Source organism: Phaseolus vulgaris, chromosome 1 (assembly GCF_000499845.2).
Source record: "Phaseolus vulgaris cultivar G19833 chromosome 1, P. vulgaris v2.0, whole genome shotgun sequence".
NCBI classification, from domain to species: domain Eukaryota; kingdom Viridiplantae; phylum Streptophyta; class Magnoliopsida; order Fabales; family Fabaceae; genus Phaseolus; species Phaseolus vulgaris.
In genome coordinates, this window is record NC_023759.2 from 51301008 (window position 1) to 51319923 (window position 18916).

The 18916-nt window shown below is 33.7% G+C and overlaps 4 protein-coding genes across 9 annotated transcripts; 3 read left to right on the forward strand and 1 right to left on the reverse strand.

The window, feature by feature from the left end:
• The first annotated feature begins 285 nt into the window (after positions 1-285).
• Positions 286-1087, forward strand: LOC137816271 (gibberellin-regulated protein 12-like). The gene is made up of 3 exons (XM_068619349.1): positions 286-379; positions 639-669; positions 850-1087. The coding sequence occupies exons 1-3, from the start codon at positions 314-316 to the stop codon at positions 1029-1031; spliced, it is 279 nt and encodes a 92-aa protein (XP_068475450.1). The 5' UTR covers positions 286-313; the 3' UTR covers positions 1032-1087.
• Positions 1088-4117: 3030 nt separating this feature from the next.
• On the forward strand, positions 4118-9601 carry LOC137815300 (uncharacterized). 6 transcript variants are annotated; one of them, XM_068618433.1, is made up of 9 exons: positions 4118-4361; positions 4690-5107; positions 5570-5695; positions 5805-5844; positions 5949-6031; positions 7082-7159; positions 7289-7342; positions 7493-7621; positions 7765-9601. In XM_068618433.1, exons 2-9 carry the CDS (start codon positions 4760-4762, stop codon positions 9349-9351), a joined length of 2445 nt encoding a protein of 814 aa, XP_068474534.1. In that variant the 5' UTR covers positions 4118-4361; positions 4690-4759; the 3' UTR covers positions 9352-9601. The 6 variants fall into 6 exon arrangements, with proteins under 6 accessions (XP_068474534.1, XP_068474535.1, XP_068474536.1 ...); XM_068618434.1 differs by having other exon boundaries at positions 5808-5844; XM_068618435.1 differs by having other exon boundaries at positions 4690-5056.
• An 893-nt stretch (positions 9602-10494) lies between these two features.
• LOC137815301 (non-specific lipid transfer protein GPI-anchored 6-like) lies at positions 10495-11819 on the forward strand. Its single transcript, XM_068618439.1, has 3 exons — positions 10495-11284; positions 11381-11476; positions 11562-11819. Exons 1-3 carry the CDS (start codon positions 10894-10896, stop codon positions 11684-11686), a joined length of 612 nt encoding a protein of 203 aa, XP_068474540.1. The 5' UTR covers positions 10495-10893; the 3' UTR covers positions 11687-11819.
• A 1234-nt stretch (positions 11820-13053) lies between these two features.
• LOC137815314 (DEAD-box ATP-dependent RNA helicase 37-like) lies at positions 13054-18825 on the reverse strand. Its single transcript, XM_068618454.1, has 7 exons — positions 18386-18825; positions 17540-18282; positions 17342-17425; positions 17012-17254; positions 16438-16605; positions 15900-16013; positions 13054-14042 (listed from the first exon to the last, which is right to left on the reverse strand). Exons 2-7 carry the CDS (start codon positions 18221-18223, stop codon positions 13554-13556), a joined length of 1782 nt encoding a protein of 593 aa, XP_068474555.1. The 5' UTR covers positions 18224-18282; positions 18386-18825; the 3' UTR covers positions 13054-13553.
• Positions 18826-18916: the final 91 nt, after the last annotated feature.

The following is an 18916-nucleotide window of genomic DNA, read 5'->3' on the forward strand; positions in this document are numbered from 1 at the left end:
GACAAATTAAATAATAAATATTAATTTAAAAATATAAAAAATACTCCATATAAAAAGAATTAATAAGAATGACTATGAAAAAGAGTGTATAATCTTAATTAACAAGGTAAAACATTAAATATTTACTTAATTATTTATTAATTTGAATTAAATAAGATGACAGTGAGATATTAATGAGAATATGAAAGAGAAAAAAGCATGAGTGAGGGAACACAATAAAGAAAAAATCAGTGATTGTATTAGCCTATATAACTGCCCCACTTCTATAGTTTTTTACTCACTTAAATCGTTTCATTGCGAAAGAAGAAGCGCCATGGCTAAATTTGTGTGGGCCTTTCTTCTCCTCTTTCTCATGACTTTTGTCACTCAACTCGCTTATGTGAGTCATCTTTATGCCTATATTTTTCTGTCTTTTAAAACTACTGCTATAATATAGTAAACTCACTCATTCATCTCCACACTTTTTAAATAAATTTATGTTGGAGATCCCACATCGACTAGAGATTAGGACATTTCATCATATATAAGTGTGTGCAACCCTTATCTCATTAAGCTGATTTTATGAGGTTGAGTTAAGCTTAAAGCTCACTTTTTAACAATTTAATGTATTACAATTGATATTTTTCTCATGTGTGTAGGGTGGTGGCGAAGGATCTCTTAAACCAGAAGGTATTGTTTTTTTTAAATATATACACTTTTTCTCTGTAACAATTTTTAATATTATTATTTTAATAATTTTTTTATATTATTTAATTACAAATTTATGTTTCATTGTATTTTTTTAAAAATTATCACATGATAGAGTTGTATACAATTTTATGAGTTATCATTATAATTTTTCTATTTCAGAATGTCCGGGAGCATGCGAAGTTCGTTGTTCAAAAACTCGAGTAAAAAAGGCGTGTCTCTTTTATTGTAACTTGTGTTGTGATAAATGTTTATGTGTTCCATCTGGGACTGTCGGTAACAAAGAAGAATGTCCATGTTATAACAACTGGAAAAATGAGAATGGAGGACCTAAATGTCCATGATTTCAACTTTAATTTAACATTCTTCTACATCAATAAATATTTTGTTCTTCTCCATATTTTTCTTTCTTTCTGTTTTCTCTTTATCTTCTTTTAATTCGTTAAAGCATTTCATTCACCAATACGCTTGATTTTACCAGATTATACAAAACTCGTATGTTTTTAACGTTATAATGTGTAAAAAAAGTCAAAGTAATATATTTAAGCAGAACATAAAAATTAGCGTATTATAAAATTTCAAAATGATTGTATACATCCTCATTGAACCTCAAAATGTTTGTCTAATTTATTTTAAATTAAATAATACAACTGTAACATTAAAATAGGTTATAAATGGCAAATAATTATTGATTATTTACATATAAGGTAGTTTTTTAATAAATTAAACTAATTTCTTAAGCTCAAAAGATAAATGTTACTAAATTATGCTTTGAATGTGATTCTACCTTGATTTGTGCTGCATATTATTGGATGTTTTGTAATATGTGAAACACTTGTATTAATTATTGTAATAAATTTGTAGACTTTCTTACATTTTTCTTGAAGAAAATGTTTTTGCTGATAAACTTGTTAACACATGATTTATTCATAAATAATAATTTTGTTGATATAATTAATTTTTATTTAATATTTTTTTAAAGTTCTTTAGGAATGGGTATAAACTTCTTATCAATTTTGCTAATATATGAATTTTAGTATAATTCTTCATATTTATTTGTATTTTTTTTCCTTTAGTATGATTGTGGTTACTAAGCCTTTAGATATTGGATAGTTTCTCCTCGCTTACATAAATTATTTAAGTTCTTTGTTACTTTCTTTCACTCTACAATATATGCATCCGTTCAAGTTATAATAACGCGTTGGGGTGTATGATAAAAAAAATATTAGAGACTAAAAACGAAAACTTAAAATATTTCAAGTACTTTACCAAAATAAATATATTTAAAATACTTATAGATTTTTTTTAGAATTATTAAGTAGATTTAGAAAAATTATTAATTACTTAAAAACAAAAATAACCGTAACACACGTGAGAGACGTTTAGGTCAAAATAAAAATAGCAGTCAAGAAATTTGACTGTATTAATTACTCGCGAATAAACAACATTTCGTACCTATATATATATATATATATATTTAAATTAAAAAGTAACGGTTGTTTTATAAAAAAATTGTGAATAGTTCATAACGTGTAGTGTGAAGTAAATTTGAATAGTTTATTCACATTTTTTCGATATTCATTACAATAAAATACCTAAATATTAACTATTTAAAAATAAAAAATAATTAATTATCATATTCATTAAATTAAATATTATTTTATAAACTACAAAATTATTAGTATCTAGAGTAATTTTTATTGTATAAAAAAATTATAAAGTAGTTTGAAAATTAATATCTAATATTAGTTATCAAAATTTGAAGTACGTTACTTTAAATTTTAAATTAGTATTTAGTTAAATTAATGAGTAATTTTATCATTTAATAAACTAATAAATTAGTTTCTAAAACTAATTTTCATGTAGTGATTTAATAATTACCAAAAAACATTATATATATATTAAAAAAGAAAAAACACATAAAGATAAAATTATTTTAAGTTTTTAAAACATAGTTATTTTTCACACCACAGACTCAATTTTCACATAAGAATCTTCATTGACTCTCATCACCTAATATTTTCTTCTATGAGTCAAATATCATCTCCTTAAGAATCCAAAATTCAATACAAAATCATAAACATCTCATATAATATTCTATCTCTCTAAATAAATATCCTATAATCAAAACTTAACACAACCATACCATTATATATTTTTATTTATACATATACATCAAACTCAATTTAAATGCTATTAAATTGAAATTCATTATCTATTACATCATAATAAAGTTCTAATGTATTAGTCAAATATATCATTTATACATATACATCAAACTCAATTTAAATGTTATTAAATTAAAATCCATTATCTTTTACATCATAATAAAGTTCAAATTTAACATATTGTTCGAATATAACAATATAATAAAAAATAAAAAAATTTAGTATTTATAAATATTTAAAAATATGTTTATTCAAAGTTTATAAAATATTCTCTTATTAACAAATAGGTGGCTCATCCAACAAATTAAACACAGCTTGTAGTTTACCTAACCACCATTATGCTCACCCAACAAAAGTCTAACTAACAAATTATTCACTAAAATAAGAGTAAAATCGAATTATACATATAATTAAAATATAGTTAAGAGTAAAATAAAAAATAAAAAATATACACTAAAATAGGAATTATACATATAATTATTATATTAACTAAATTATATAATTATGATCAATAAATCATATATCAAAAAATAATATTTCAATATACTTTTCATAAAGAATACCTTTAAACAATACAATTAATATATATATATATATATATATATATATATATATATATATTTATTTTTTATTTTTCAAAACTTTTATAAAATATTTATTAAGTAGTGAGGAGAAAAAAGATGATTAAATTGCGATATATATCATTAATGAAACACACATTCCCATGTTCTTCCTTTTATAATATAAAAATATAACATACATAATTATTGTTAATTAATATGAAATGTTAAATTAAAATCAAATAAAAGATTTAAATTAAGAGTAATTTTTATAGTTACTCGTCGTGAAGTAAGTCAATCATTTTCTATATATGATATGTTTAAAAATACTAAAGCTTAAGAATAAAAAGCAAACACACAAAAAATCCCTAAAAAATTCCGGATGTGATAATTAAAAAAAAAATCGTAGGATGAAGAGAATAAAAAATAATAATTACTTTATCAAAGAAAAGCTCGAAGTTAAATAAAATATAAATATGGAAGTAATAGTAAGGATATAATTTTTAACACAATAGAAATGATATAATAAAAGTGAATAATTAACAATAAAAATAATAGTAAAGAAAAATAATGATAATTTTAGGTGGATTGTTAAATCACGAATTGTGAGAGACAATGGTAGTACATTTTTATGTTTTTGTTCTCAGAAAACTCTAAGGTGAAGGACGAATTTATAAATATGTAAAAAGAAAATGAATAGATATAATAATTATTATATAATAAAGATATAAAGTTTTTAATATATTGGGGGATAATAGTGCAAGGGTAGTGTGGTGGCAGTGGAGAAACGCTGAGAGGGAGAGGGTTTTGCAGAACATTTGTTTCGATTTTATTTTGATGAATTCAAAAGAAGAGAAAGGAAAAGAAGGAATGAGTTATGACGCGACTATGAGGAGAATGGCAAAGGCAATTCAATTCTGATTTCAGATTCATCGCACAGCCACAGGTTTTTTCCCATTCGTTTTTCAATTCCTTTCTATTGCTATTGCTATGTTGATTCTTATCGTTCCTTTTACTTCCATTTGCTTTGTTCCAATTTATGCTGCAATCTGCATTCTCGTGCTTTTTGTTTTTAATTTTCAATTTATGTAAGCCTAGGCATTTAGTAAGAAAGTGGATGAAGTCTAGGGTAACTCAATTCACAAAAATGTAACTGAAAATCAAGCTGTGAGAACTTCAATAAGATCGGTGTTCATCTGACTCTATCGAAAATTAAGTTATAAAATGGAACTATTTCTTTACATACTGTCCACAAAATCATGTGTTACTTGCAGATTGACTTCGATCTTCTCATCCAAAGTTATCACATTCACCTTGTGTCTGCAAAGTGACTGGATAAAGAGAATGAGTGCAGAGATTGATTCAACTTCCGCTCCTGAACCTCACAAAATGTCTGGAGCTTCATCTGCAACAACTACCAGTGGCCAAAAGCTCTCTATATTTGCTTCCAAATCAGGATTTGTCATCCCTAAAAACAAATTGTCGGGGTCACTGGTTCCTATTTTCCGAGGGGCTACAAAACACGGGGTCACTGGAGCCATTAACGAAGAAAGTTCAAAACAAACTGAGAGGAAATCGAAATGGGGACCTGATCTTACACAGGATGCAACTGTCAGGAGGGGAAAGGCTTTAGCTTTGCAGGTGGTTTTGGAATCCTTTCAAAAAACACTCCAATATCATTTATATTGCCATGTATTTCTCTCTCTCTTATTATTACATTATCATTTCCTTTAAAGTATTCAATTCTGAGGTTATATTTACATTTCTTTACAAGTTTTGGTTAAAATGTTTATTTTTTATTACTTCTTATTCTTTTTGATTTTAGTTTTACAATGTTCTTCGCATGCTTTGGATGCAACATTAATCTTTGCTCGTGATACCCCTCCTCACAATGCTTTTTTGCCAGTTTTAAATCCCCAATACTGCATATTTTGTGAGATACAAGACAAATATTTACTTACATTAAAACCATGAGATTGACATTAGTAAAGAGACATTTTTGTTGGACTTTGGCAGGGAATGTTTTTATATCTAGAAGCTATTCAAATTTGTTTGCATGTTGGGTGCCAAAGTGTGTGCTTCTGCTAATATTTTACCCAGGTTCTTGCGTCCGTGGTGTCCACAACTGATACTATTGTTGCACACAATTTGTAGATTCGAGTGGATCAAATCACAAAGCAGTTGGAATCAGAAAAACTGGAAGTTGGGGACACTCAGAACTTGCCATTAGGAGCTGAGAATTCTGATCAAATCAAATATGGCTCTCAAATTAACAACAAGGTTAACAACAATTGACACTGTTCCTTTTAATTTTTATCACTTATTATTGCGTAGTGCTGCGCATTTATTGTTATTAAATACACTTCTGATGTTGATTTATGGATCTAAGAAGTCAGGAATGCTCGAACTTGAAAAGCGGGAAGCCATAGGTTTGTTCTTCTTGAAGTATCTATCCGTTTTATGCCTCTTCAACTCCCCTTTAATTCATACATGCTGTTTATTCCATTATAATCGTGATTTTAATCATTTCCAGGTGAAATACTAAAATTAGATCCCAGTTACAAACCTCCACGTGGTTTTAAACCATTATTAAAAGAAGCCAGCATTCCTTTGCCTGTAAGTATTGTTTCTAAACTGATTCTAACTTTCAATAATTTAAATTGAGAAAAAAATGGATGAATAGTTGCCATCCATTAATCACAGTTACCCAGTCCATAAAATCCATTTACTATTTACTGAAATGAATTGATTACCTTGGATTTAATTTTGGATGGATTATGGATATATGGATCATTTTGCCACCGTTATGCATCCAACATGTTTTGTACAATTATTTTTCCTTGCTGTCAATGAAAATTGATAAAAAAGAAGGGCAATTCAGTGCATGAGTCTCCCACCTAAAATGGTCTGGGGAGTGTAGATGTACTCGGTCATACCCCTACAAACCCAGATAATTTTCTAGGATTTGAACCCATGACTTTTAGGTCACAAGCTACTAAGCTAGTATCATTACCGTTGTGTGGACACTTATCCTATACTATTGACAAGTATTGATATATTTAATAGTTTCATGTCTGGTCGAAACTCTAGTATGGTTGACATTTTGTGGGCCTTATAATATTTCTCTATCTTGTAAGATTGTGGCAATTTTTAGGTGATGAGGCCTTATATTATTTCTTTATGAGTTTGACTTGAAGGTCCGTGTATTTGATATGAGCATGTGGGAAGTGTTAATTAACTGGCCAGAAACAGATAACTCATTTCCGGACTTTCTTTTCCAAACTGATCTTCTCATTCATTTTCTTTGACTAATTTCCTGATAGTTGACGTTGTTGGAGAATCTCGCTCCTCATTCTTGAGTCAAAGTTGAAAACTAACTTGTATAAGATTTACCTTTGAATTGAGCTTCAGAATTTAGCGGCACTAACATCCCAGCCCAGATTACAATATATTACTAGTATATATGCTCAATACTGATTGCTATGCAGGGTAACTACGCAAAATGACTCAACCACAGTTGCTGCTCACATGTTTACACTTAATTTTGGCAGTCCTTTGTTGTAAATTTGATTTTAAGAAGGATCTATTACTTTTTAAAAAATTAAGTTTACTAAACTTAAAGTTCTATAATACAACGAAAAGTCTTATACGTAATACCATACACAGGTACAAGAATATCCTGGGTGCAATTTTGTTGGTCTAATATATGGGCCTGAAGGTGACAATCAGAAACAACTAGAAAAGGTAAGATCATTGGGTTGATATCTAATCTTCATCTAGTGCTTTGCAGTCACTAAGCTCTATTTGCTGATTTAGATCATGAAATTAAATTTCTTCATTTTTTAATTGATCTTTGATATATGCATATACCAGGAAACTGCTGCAAAGATAAAAATTCACGGAACCAAAGCAGACACAGGAGAGAAAGTAAGTTCCTTCACTTCATTGATAATATAATGTGGCTTTTATCCTCAGCACATATAGCTTTGAAATATTTTAACTTGATTTTGGGAAGAAAGAACTGCATTTGTTCGCACTTTTTGTCTGTTTTCCATTCATTAACTGCTACATTTTCAGGGTGAAATTAAACCTGGAACGGATATCCAGTGCAGTTACAAGGAGATGTATGTTAACATATCAGCTGATAGTTTTGAAAAAGTGGATGCAGCAATGTCAATAATTGAACTGCTAATTACCTCTGTAACTGTGAGTCTTGTCATTTCAAATGAAAAAAGTTTTTATGATTTATGGTTATGTTATAATACTGTTTATCACTACTAGTTTTATAATGATGTCATTCCTTCTGTAATTTTGATTGTGCTTTATAAGAATTGCTGTCTTTTATTCAGGGGAATTTAGCTGCTGGCTCTACAGCCTCTATATCAGTTTCTAGGGACAGCACTGATATTCTGTGTCAAAGCCAAGAAGGTCACCCTTCTCATGCAGATGCTGTTTCTCTGGAAAACCAGGCTGTTTTGCAACCAGTAGCTGTTACCCAAATGCATGAAGATAACTTCCAATACTCTACACCATGGTTTTCAGTTGTTCCATCTAATACCCCCATATTTGCTTCATCTGGCACTGTAGCCTCCCCAAATCCATTAGGTCTTGCTAGAACTCCCCATTTTCCACCACAAACTTCAAACTCGGTTCCTACTTTTGGTGCTCAACCTGGATTTCAACCAATTATTCCAAATCAACATATTTCTGTGCAAGCACCACCACCAAGACAGATTTTACCCTATCTACATTTGACTCAGGCAAGTCCTATGGGTTACGTTGGCCCCCCAAGAAATGCTTCTATAATGTCTGTACAGAATTTGTCAACTCCGACAAATGCTTCACATTCATTTCCTGTTACTTTAAGCCAACCAACGCCAATAGGACAACTGCAGAACACAGTGTCTTCATTGCATCTACCCATATCTGGTGTATCACCATTGCCCATACCTAACCAGTCCATCACCCATCTTGGGGTCCCTCCTGGCCAGAATGAAGCCCTTGTCGCTGTTAAAACATCTATTGGTCCCAGCAATATGGGGTCAATGGCTCCACCAGGAAGACCTGCCTCTCTACATCAACAACCGGATGTTGCATTTATGCCACCACAGTCAAATATGTCAATGATGCCACGATCTGCCTCCTTTCCTCGACATCAAGTAGGAATATCCCCCGCACCACTTTTGAGACCTATGTCTGTACCAATACCTGCACCTAAACATTCATCTGTAAACCATCTATCAGGACCAGTTTCATTTCCTTCGTCTGGAATATCCTCTTCTTTTCCTTTGCCTCAGCAAACAGGAATACCTAATTCTGCTTCTGGAATTGCTCCTTTTCACACCCATGTAAAACCATCTGTCTTGGCGCCATCAAAATCTGGAAATTTTACTTTTCAATCACATCCCCCCAATGCAGACTACAGTCAAGTGGTTTCTGGACCAAACAGTCAAGGAGGTGCTACACAAGAGCCACCTCCTGGTCTACGGCCCCCGCCGTTTGGGTTTGGCGTACCTGATCAGCCTCTTCAAATATTTCCTAGGACACAATTCCCTGCTCAAGTGGATCAAACCATTTCCTTCGGGGGAAGATCAGGTTCCATCTCGAACTCAATTCCACCACCCAGACACACTGCATTTCCATATGGTGGTCAACCTGCACCTAGATCTCCTGTCCCACAAATGGGTATGAAGAACTTCCTTCCTGCTCCGCAAAGGCCAAACTTGACTGGTGATGTTGCCCAAAGAGGCATGCCTATCCGACAAAGCTATGCTGTTCAGATGGCACGGCCAGATATTTCAATGCCCCTGAATCACAAGTTTGCCAACAATACCCTCATGGCTTCTGGTAAGCTACCATATTCTGCGGACCAAATTTATGACCCCTTTTCACCCACTTCTGCACCTCCACAACAGAAAGGTAATCCTGGACACTGAGGGAATTGGATGTGGCTACAGATACGTTGTTGACAGTGAAAACTTGAGTTATGACTGCAGTTTTTAGGCAAGCAGGCGAGATTCTAATTGTATAGATTAATAATGGGACTGATTACAAATCATATATGACTTCTTAGAACAAGTTTGAGTTGAGAGGACATACTGTAATAGTTGTTTTTGGGCCTTTCTTTTGTCAATGCCCATTACCGATGCTTGATTGGGAATTGAATTCAGCCAATCTTTTCACCAAGGGTTTTTCATTCTTGACTCCTATATAATCTGAAAATCCATTTTGACCCTTCTAAAATTGTATTTGATACGGTAAATTTCAGAATATATTATTTAGATTTCTTAAAAAATATATTTATATTTTATTTGAATTAATTTCAAACACAATTTATTTTAAAGAGTATTTTTGAATTTCAAGACAACTAATTTATTTAATAGAAAGGTGTTTATTTAGTAGGAATAGTATTCACCAAAAGTAAACATTTTGGAATGATGATAATATCACATATTAATAATACAATTTTTTTACAATATCATTGTTAAATTTAAAAATATAAAATCTAATAACTATTTTAGAAAAAATGACGGTTCTTGAGAAAAAAAAAAGACAATGAATCGCACTTTTGTGGATGGCAATCTCTGTCTGAACAATTGCTAGTAAAAAATGTATAATTTGAAATAAGTTTTTAACTATTTTAGATTTATTCCGTAATTTTTTTATTAGATAATATATATTTTGAAATAAATTAAAATTTAGTTTAAAATATTTATCCCTGGAACGATCAAATTTAATATTTTCTACGAAGTTTTTCAAAAGTTCCCTGACTTGTTCCAATGAACAGATTACTCCTAAAGTTGGGCCTTTGTTTCCCCTTTGGGCTTCAGTATGAAAATTTCTTTCTGCACTCCTATAGTTTCTTTATACACCTCACGAGGGTGGTTAAAATACCAAAGTGTCCTTCCTTGTCATCGTCATCCTTGTCTATTCAAACTCCCCTGCACGTGTTCAGAGGTAATCACAGATAGATCCAAAATAATCACGGGTTAGTCTTAAGAACGTATCGATTTGTCACGGGTTCATCTTACGTATCTTCAACTAAAATAAAATAGCAACTATGAATTTTTTACTATCCAATTTTTATATATACCTCAAAGCCTTTTCTTTTTCCAATTTTCTGCTTCAGCACTTCTCAGAGGTACTTGCTTCTTCCTCGTAATTCATTCCTTCAACATTATGGGTTGCACAAAATATGTTTGTCTCTATTCCTCAGTGAAGTTCATATTAGTCTACCGTTCCCTGTGGCTTGCTTTTGATATTCTTTATCTTACTTGATTCCTGTACACTATATAAGTTCATATTCTTAGTCTTTTTTCATGATAAAAGAAACATAATGAGGATTATGGGACGCCAAGAGACAAAAAATGGTTCACATGTGATAAAGATGTAGGCCCCACAGCCACAGGCCACAGCACTATGCCTAGTAAACTCATACATAAGTCACAACACAACCACAGCAAATAGCATTGTATTGTATGAGATCAGATTCCCTTCAACAACAAAACAAACTCTTAATTGGAATGGTTTCCAGAGGCAAAAGGGTGAGGGATGTAGCATTCTCCTCCTTCATCTTGCTTTTACTGTTGGTTGGCTTTGCAAATTCAGATTTAGGCAAAGACAGAGAAGAATGTGCAGACAAACTTGTGGGGCTGGCTAGCTGTGTTCCTTACGTTGGGGGTGAAGCCAAAACCCCAACCATAGATTGCTGCAGTGGCCTCAAAGTGGTTCTCGACAAGAGCAAGAAATGCATCTGCATCCTCATCAAAGATCGTGATGACCCCAATCTTGGCATCAAAATCAATGCCACTCTTGCTATTCAACTACCCTCTGCTTGCCACGCACCTGCTAATATATCTCACTGTGTAGGTACCTACTAATATCATCTCACTCTTCTTTCTTAATATTTTCATTCCATTCCATTTCATGCCCTCCCTTATGTATATCTCATATCACACTTTTCAGATCTTTTACATTTAGCACCTAACTCTCCTGATGCTAAGGTGTTTGAGGGATTCCAAAATTCCGCTAAAACAAACAGTTCCACCCCAGTTTCCAGTGGTAACTATCATTATATCACTCTTAATACGTCTTTCTGATTCATCTTATGCTATAGATGGTTTGTTTTGAAAGTTGAAAATCGCAGCTGCAGGTGGTGCTGAGAAAGGATCAAACTCAAGCGGTCAGGAAAAGAGTGGTGTGTCTACAAAGAGGTGGTCGTTGCGACACCTGCTTTCCTCTATCTTACCACTTCTCTTCCTTGTTGTTTGAAGTGAACTACCATCTACTACTACTACTACTTGCTTCACGTCTCTGTTTCTCTTCGTTTTTCATGTTTCCTAATTACTCTATATTTTTGTGTGCAAATCTGAAATAAAATCATTCTATCGATCTTTTAATACGAGTTACATTGAGTGATGGTAATCATGAATTCTTGATGGTAATCATTAATATGAGTTACCCACTTTCAATATACTTCATCGTGAGTTGACCATGTAAACATTTAGTAGTTCCTCTTTACATAACCTAAACCCTTTGCAAGTTTTAATCTTACTACATCAATGGTTGAGTCCTGCTTGAAAGATATATGATTTCATACGGAAGAAGTCATATTTTTTAAGCATGAGTTCAACCTGCTTTTTCAATCGTGAAGAAGTTGTAACTTTCGATCTTTTTTCCGTTGTCAAAGTCATTTTCATTGTATAGTACTTTGATTTGATTACAATTTTTTTGTCATAATTATGTGAAAATTTGTAACTATAATGTCTTTAACCTCGAATTGGTATATGACAAAAATTACCTCTAATGTTTTGTTTAAATAAAAGTTTTTTTTTAAAATTTCGTTATTCATCACTATTGTGTTTGGAAATAGAAAATTGTTTTAAATAATATTTTTTACGTATTATAAGTATAATATAGACAGTCTATACAGATTTATATTTCACATAAATATTTTATACAATTTTACATCAAACATTTTATATGATAAATTTTCATAAATAACTAAACTCATTATGTGAATATAGATAATGGTTAAACTGACGATCTTGCCCTCCTCTGACATGGAATCACTACCCAAAACTCATTTGAAGCATGTAATTGCAGTTTGTTTGTTCTATATGTTTCTGTTCTGGAAAAAGGTCAATTTCAGACAAATGATATACACTCTTCAGATATTCGCTACCCAAAACTCATTTGAATTACAACAACATTACAACTCTCAGTTGTTATACTATTTTAATACTTTTTCATATTATTTAATTTCAAACTTACTATTTATTATTTATATTTATTTCTAAACCTATCCTATTTAAAATATAAACTCTTGCCGTGTCCGTCAATGTTTTACTAGATCATTTCTAATTTAACATATAGTCATGCAGATATTTCACAAACTAGACCAGCAAACGATACAATAGCATGGTGTAACTGACAACCCTATGTTTTCTTTTCTCTTTTTCCTCCATTTTATGCTGAGATTGCCAGTACATAATTAGTGATCTTTGTGGAATCTCAGCAACATTTAGAGGCGAGAGAATCTTACCAACGCCTAATGGATTTTTGACACATTTAAACAACATTTCAAATAAATTAATTCAATCATACAAGAAACACCATGAACAAACATTCCACATAAATGTCAAATACAAACATCCGGCAAGAATACTTTTCATTCATTTCAGTCACCACTATTACAAAACCTTGGCCCATCAGAATGGGGAAACTCGAAATGTCAACAGATATTGGGTAGAAACATGATCAAGTGATAAATAGATACGACTGTAAAGAAAAGCCTGCACCTCTCCCACCGCTATTCCACAACCTTTCTCCCAGCAAAATAACCACCCAAAATGAAAGAGTACAGATAGTAGTTAAAACGAACTCCTAATATGTTAGTAATCGCCATTGCCAACACCCACTGACACTGCACGACCTCTACTGATCTGATAATGATGCCGCACACACCCACATCTCTCTTGGTGATTAGAATTATAAACCGTACAAAATGATGTTGGATTGAATCACCGAGAAGGTAAAAGTAAATTGAAGAACATGAACTTGAAAAGACAAAAAAGGGTGAAAAATCACCCTATAGGTGTAAGTCTGCACCTAATTCCTAATATTCTGTATAATGCTATCAGTCCCATGCACTGGTTACCCCAGGACCAAATCCTCCACCATACCCACCAGAAGTGCCATATCCACCACTGTTGTTTCCTGTACTGTAGTAACCAGAGCCACCCCTACTAAAAGAACCTTCTCTTCGAAAATCACGGCCACCAAAACGGCCTCCTCCATTTCGACGATTCCGTCCACCACCAAAAGTAGAGCGAGCAGCATACCGAGAGAGCCAATCAGGTACTTCCTGATTCGCTTCTTGCATCAGATCTGCTAAAGGCCTAGCCAGTGAAGCATTGTTGTCATTAAAGAACGCAGTTGCAAGGCCTTTCTTTCCTGCTCGCCCTGTTCTTCCAATACGGTGTACATAATCGTCAACATCATTAGGAAGCTCAAAGTTAACTACATGGGCAACATGAGGAATGTCAAGACCACGTGCAGCCACATCAGTTGCCACCAATATGGGAGTGTTGCCAGTTTTAAATGATCTTAATGCCAATTCTCTTTCCTGCAAGCATTGTAAAATGATAATAAGCCTATACACACACAAAAAATGTAAAAATATGACAATTGTAACATTTGACCTTGAGACAGTATGATATTTGCGAGCTTCAGCTTCAAACAAAGAAAGTAAACTCAGACTAACTATGCAAGATGTGCTCAACTTGATGTGAAAAAAAGAATTAATTATAAAAAAAATGTGCAGAAAAGTCATTTTGAGTACACTAACCACCATAGAAATACCTATAAATTAATATATGAAATGCCTATGGATTTTGGGTGACTTGGGTTTCAGAAAAATAGAAGGGAGCAACAAACAACTCTTGAACACTGTTATGTATTCAAGAACTTGCCCCTGAACAAGCAAGTTTACAAGTTAAAACTCCTGATTAACAACCATGATAACACCCATAGTTATCAATCTCAGATTGCAGTGCACAGCAGCAAACTCTAAAAATGCTATTATGAGAAGTTGGATGGTAATCATTTTATATATAGGTTTCATTGCTATTTTAGTGTCCTCATACGTCAATAACGGATAGCTAGGCAAAGCGGCTACCCCCTAAAAATGCTACAGCAGGATAGTGGGATGACAGCTATTCTGAATTCTTTTTGTACCTATAGTGAAATTATATATATGATATATATAATTTTTATTTTACATTTTTAAGTACATACAGTTTTCTCGTATCATATAAAATCTATTTATTATAATATTATTTAATTTAATTATTATTATTTAGCTGATTTTTTTTGCTATCATTTTTAATTTATTATACGCCTTAATTTTTATTATTATTTTTCTACATTTTATTATTATTATTATTATACTAATTCTAGCAAGCCATGAGTACTCTCAATCAATAGGCAAGATAAGAAGAGATTGAAGAACAGAAAGGCTAGGGCTTTAATAGGCATGATTTTACGAGTCCTCCATCAAACTCCCCTGCAACAGCACACATTCGACAGCCCAAACAATGGGGTGGTCGCAAAACCCACTCCTGGCTGCGATTCGCTGGCTGCCACAGCCACTTCTACTCTGTCACGACATCCTCGGGGTTGGGGGCGGCCAATCCACTCCGTCTATCAGCAATCACGGCTTGATAGCTTGCAATTTACAACTGGGTCACCCTGCTATTGCCATTTCTTGAATTTGGTGTCCCACCAACCCCATTATTTTAATTGTACAGTTTTGATCTACCCACTTATTTGACATCCAAAATTTAACATAAATGCCAGCATAGCACTTTATTGCACGTCCACGACAACACTACCATCATGCTAGCCTTTCAATCAAATATTAGATGTCAAGTTAATAAATGATCCAAAATTGCACAATTAAAATAACAGAGGGGCCAAAATTGCAAAGAATGAGAACCAAATTTGAGAATGATAAGGGGACCAAAAGTACAATTAAGCCTAAATATTGTAATGCAAAATATATAATTTATACTACACATATAAAATGACCCCTAGCTGACTACCTCTTTCAATCAAAGTGTTCAGACTGACTCCCCATACAAAGGTCCTAACACAGACAAACCTAGGAAAGTCAAGATGGCATCCCCCTACTTTCCACGACATTAACCATCTTTTGAAAAATCTTATACAAGGCCCTAACACAGAAAAACCAAGCAGAGTCAGATGTCATCCCCCTACTTTCCATAACATTAATTCTGTAAACAAGACATGCTTACATAATCCTAAGCGTCCAACTATGCTGTTCCAAAGCACCAAACATTATCAAGGCAAAAAAAAAAAAAAAGAATAGTAGGAGTACTGGCCTTGTCAATCAAATATAAATCAAAGTAGTAGTCTAGATCACACAGATGCAAAAGCAGACATAACTGAACAACAGACTAACCTGTTGTGTCCTGTCACCGTGAATAGTAGTTGCCGGAAAATTATTACGACACAACCAGTGCTCGAGAGCATCAGCTCCCTTCTTTGTCTCCACAAAAACTAAAGTCAAAGCTTGCTGCAAAAAATAAAATCATCCATGAACAAGGCCTTTGATAATCAAGCAATAGCATTTGCCGTGAGGGAAAAAAACATGTCCCTACAATGAGAAAACACAGCATCCCCATGCTATAATTTACCACAAACAAAAATATGTACATGCAATTGTCATGGAGTAAGAAGACCTGGCACGGCTAGAACATACAGAAAAGGAGTAGAAATGCCAATTCTTCCACCCATAATCAATCAACTCAGGAAAACTATGCATCGTTGGTTCATAGCATAATCCCCGTTTCATTGATCTGGAACATTTTCCCAAGACCAATACATACATGGATCAGCATTCAGACGCTGATTTGAGCCCAAAACAACTTGCCTCGGAAACAATAATTATACCAAGTTTTATACTAGTTAAATACACTTTCTGTGAACTGTGATAATACCTTTCCTTGTACACCATTTTCCCTCTGCGCATGAAGAAGATCCATGAGGTGACTTCTTTTGTCAGATTCTTGAACGTACTCAACTCTTTGGACAATCAAATCGGTAATTGAGCCCACTCTTCCAACAGCCAGAAAAACATAATTTGAAAGGAAATCAGAGGCTAGACTCTGCATATTAACAGTAAATCACAACAAAATTAAACGATGATATGAGGAAGCTATACATCTAATAAGTAATATTCAATTGCATTACTTGGATCTCTGCCACTTATATCCCAATAAAAATTTGAAATAGCAACTATTTAATGAGTAAAGGTGAAGGATTAAGGGTCAAAAGAACCCTAGATTTGATACTGTTTATAATAATATAATAATATATTAAATTAAAAAATAAAATAAAAATGAATAAAATATTAATTTATTAAAGTGTGAAAGTATATGTTTTTACGAGTATCGATATATCAGCAGCCTGCACAAAAAAACATGAGGAACGCGCATCTTAGATTAATTACAATTTACAACTAAATTTGTAAGGTGAGGCACATCCTCCCGCCTAGCATAGAGAATATGAAACCTGTATCTCTTTTGGAAATGTGGCACTGAACAACATAGTCTGTCTGGCACCTGGTGGAGGCATGTCCATTTGTTGTACAATCTTCCTTATTTGTGGTTCAAAACCCATGTCCAGCATTCTATCTGCCTCGTCTAAGGCCAAATATTTGATCATCTGCAATGAAACTCTAGCTCTCTCCAGCAAATCAACCAATCTTCCTGGAGTTGCAACAAGAATATCCACCCCTCTCTCAAGTTCCCGTAGCTGGAACACTATATTTAGTCAGGAACTATGCCAAAATATAAATCAACATATTAATGTTAAAATTGAGAAAGAACAAGGATTTAAGACCTGCTGGTTTATAGGAGCTCCACCATAGGCAACAACGACCCTGACCCCTGTCTGGTATGAAAACTTCCTAGCCTCTTCATGTATCTGAAAGGAACGAACAGTCAATATGTTGCAAACAGATGTGCAGAGGCAATGGAGGGAATTAAAAAGAGAGGAAGCATCTGATATGAAGAGTGTATGTAATAAGAAAGTACTGACTTGCATGGATAACTCCCTAGTCGGCGAGAGAACAAGGGCAAGTGGATAGACTGTACGGGCACCGCGAGGGGGCCTCTGGAGGGGCTGCCCTTGACCTCTCATAATGCCACTGATAATAGGGAAACAGAATGCCGCAGTCTTTCCGGAACCAGTCTGCGCACAAGCCATTAAATCCCGTCCGCCAAGGGATATGGGTATGCCATACCGCTGGACCGGCGTTGGCTTAACATATTTGCAGCGTCTAATATTCTGATTAAGAGCCTCGCCCAAGTCAATCTCCGCAAAAGTATTCACAGGTGGGGGCACGTTTTCACCGCTCGTCTCAACAGGAATGTCCTCGTACGCATCAAAATTAATTCCCGTGTTTCCCTGCTCCTCGCCAAAAGCTGCTCCTCCCTCTTCAGCTGCATTCTCCTGATCTTCGAAGGGGTTCACTTCCCGCCGATCCCAACCACCACTTCTGTTCCCCCACCCGTTTCTGGGCGCACCCCACCGTGATCCGGCATTGTTATCAGTACTCACATTGGGTGGTGGAGGAGCAGAGGAGGATTCCGTTGATGCTGATGCTCCACGGTTCCTCAGATGAGGAGGCACATAAACGGGCCGCGACGGAGCTGTGGTGTTGGATGCTCCGGCAATTTCAGGCGCGGAATTAGTAGCCAAATCAGCCCACGAAGTTTGCATGCTTGCGTTGTGTTGTGTGCTTCCCTTCCTTCTAAAGGATCAGGAATCACGCTCTTAGCCTGCAATTGAAACAATCACATTACATAAGATAACATTGATGCAAAGAGAGGAGGTGAAGAAAGGAATGAATGAGTGAGATAGAAGAGAAGAGAAGACTAAAACCCTCAAGTGTAGACGATTGTTGAAGAAGATGGAGAAACCCTAAACGCCACACACAACACGCCTTCAAATTTGGATGCAATAGATACAAAAATATCTATCTATCTTTTCTGCCTAAGAATGCGCCCTTATTTCCCTTCATTTTCTTTCTTCTTTTTTTCCTTTTTCCATTTTTATTTTTTATTCATAATTTATAAATGTAAATACAGGCTCTTCCTGTTTCCGCTTCAAATTTCAAATGCTTCCTGTTTGCCGCTGCAGCTGAGGCTGCTGCAAATCTCAACTCACGCTTCCATTCCATTCTTAGTTCTCTTCCACTCACCAATATTAACCTAAATTCATTACTGTCTAAACTCTCCTTAATCCACTTTCTTTTTTTTACACTCATTTTTTATTAAAAACAAATATTTTTTAAATTCTAAATTTCTTCACTGTGAATTGTCAGGGAAGAAAGTAAGAAAAAAAGACAGAAAGAAATATAATTTGATGAATAAAAAAAAGTAAATATTAAAAAAATATATTTATTATTGATAT

Bases quoted from the DNA above. Each gene is read 5' to 3' on its own strand.
- LOC137816271 (XM_068619349.1), top strand. From the start codon at position 314: ATGGCTAAATTTGTGTGGGCCTTTCTTCTCCTCTTTCTCATGACTTTT. The intron at 380-638 runs GTGAGTCATCTT...TCATGTGTGTAG, and splicing joins TTGTCACTCAACTCGCTTAT to GGTGGTGGCGAAGGATCTCT. The intron at 670-849 runs GTATTGTTTTTT...TTTCTATTTCAG, and splicing joins AGGATCTCTTAAACCAGAAG to AATGTCCGGGAGCATGCGAA.
- LOC137815300 (XM_068618433.1), top strand. From the start codon at position 4,760: ATGAGTGCAGAGATTGATTCAACTTCCGCTCCTGAACCTCACAAAATG. The intron at 5,845-5,948 runs GTTTGTTCTTCT...AATCATTTCCAG, and splicing joins TGAAAAGCGGGAAGCCATAG to GTGAAATACTAAAATTAGAT. The intron at 7,343-7,492 runs GTAAGTTCCTTC...CTACATTTTCAG, and splicing joins AAGCAGACACAGGAGAGAAA to GGTGAAATTAAACCTGGAAC.
- LOC137815301 (XM_068618439.1), top strand. From the start codon at position 10,894: ATGAGATCAGATTCCCTTCAACAACAAAACAAACTCTTAATTGGAATG. The intron at 11,285-11,380 runs GTACCTACTAAT...CACACTTTTCAG, and splicing joins TAATATATCTCACTGTGTAG to ATCTTTTACATTTAGCACCT. The intron at 11,477-11,561 runs GTAACTATCATT...TGAAAATCGCAG, and splicing joins TTCCACCCCAGTTTCCAGTG to CTGCAGGTGGTGCTGAGAAA.
- LOC137815314 (XM_068618454.1), bottom strand. From the start codon at position 18,223: ATGCAAACTTCGTGGGCTGATTTGGCTACTAATTCCGCGCCTGAAATT. The intron at 17,255-17,341 runs GTCTTAAATCCT...ATAGTGTTCCAG, and splicing joins GAGCTCCTATAAACCAGCAG to CTACGGGAACTTGAGAGAGG. The intron at 16,606-17,011 runs GTTTCATATTCT...GTTAATATGCAG, and splicing joins CATTTCCAAAAGAGATACAG to AGTCTAGCCTCTGATTTCCT.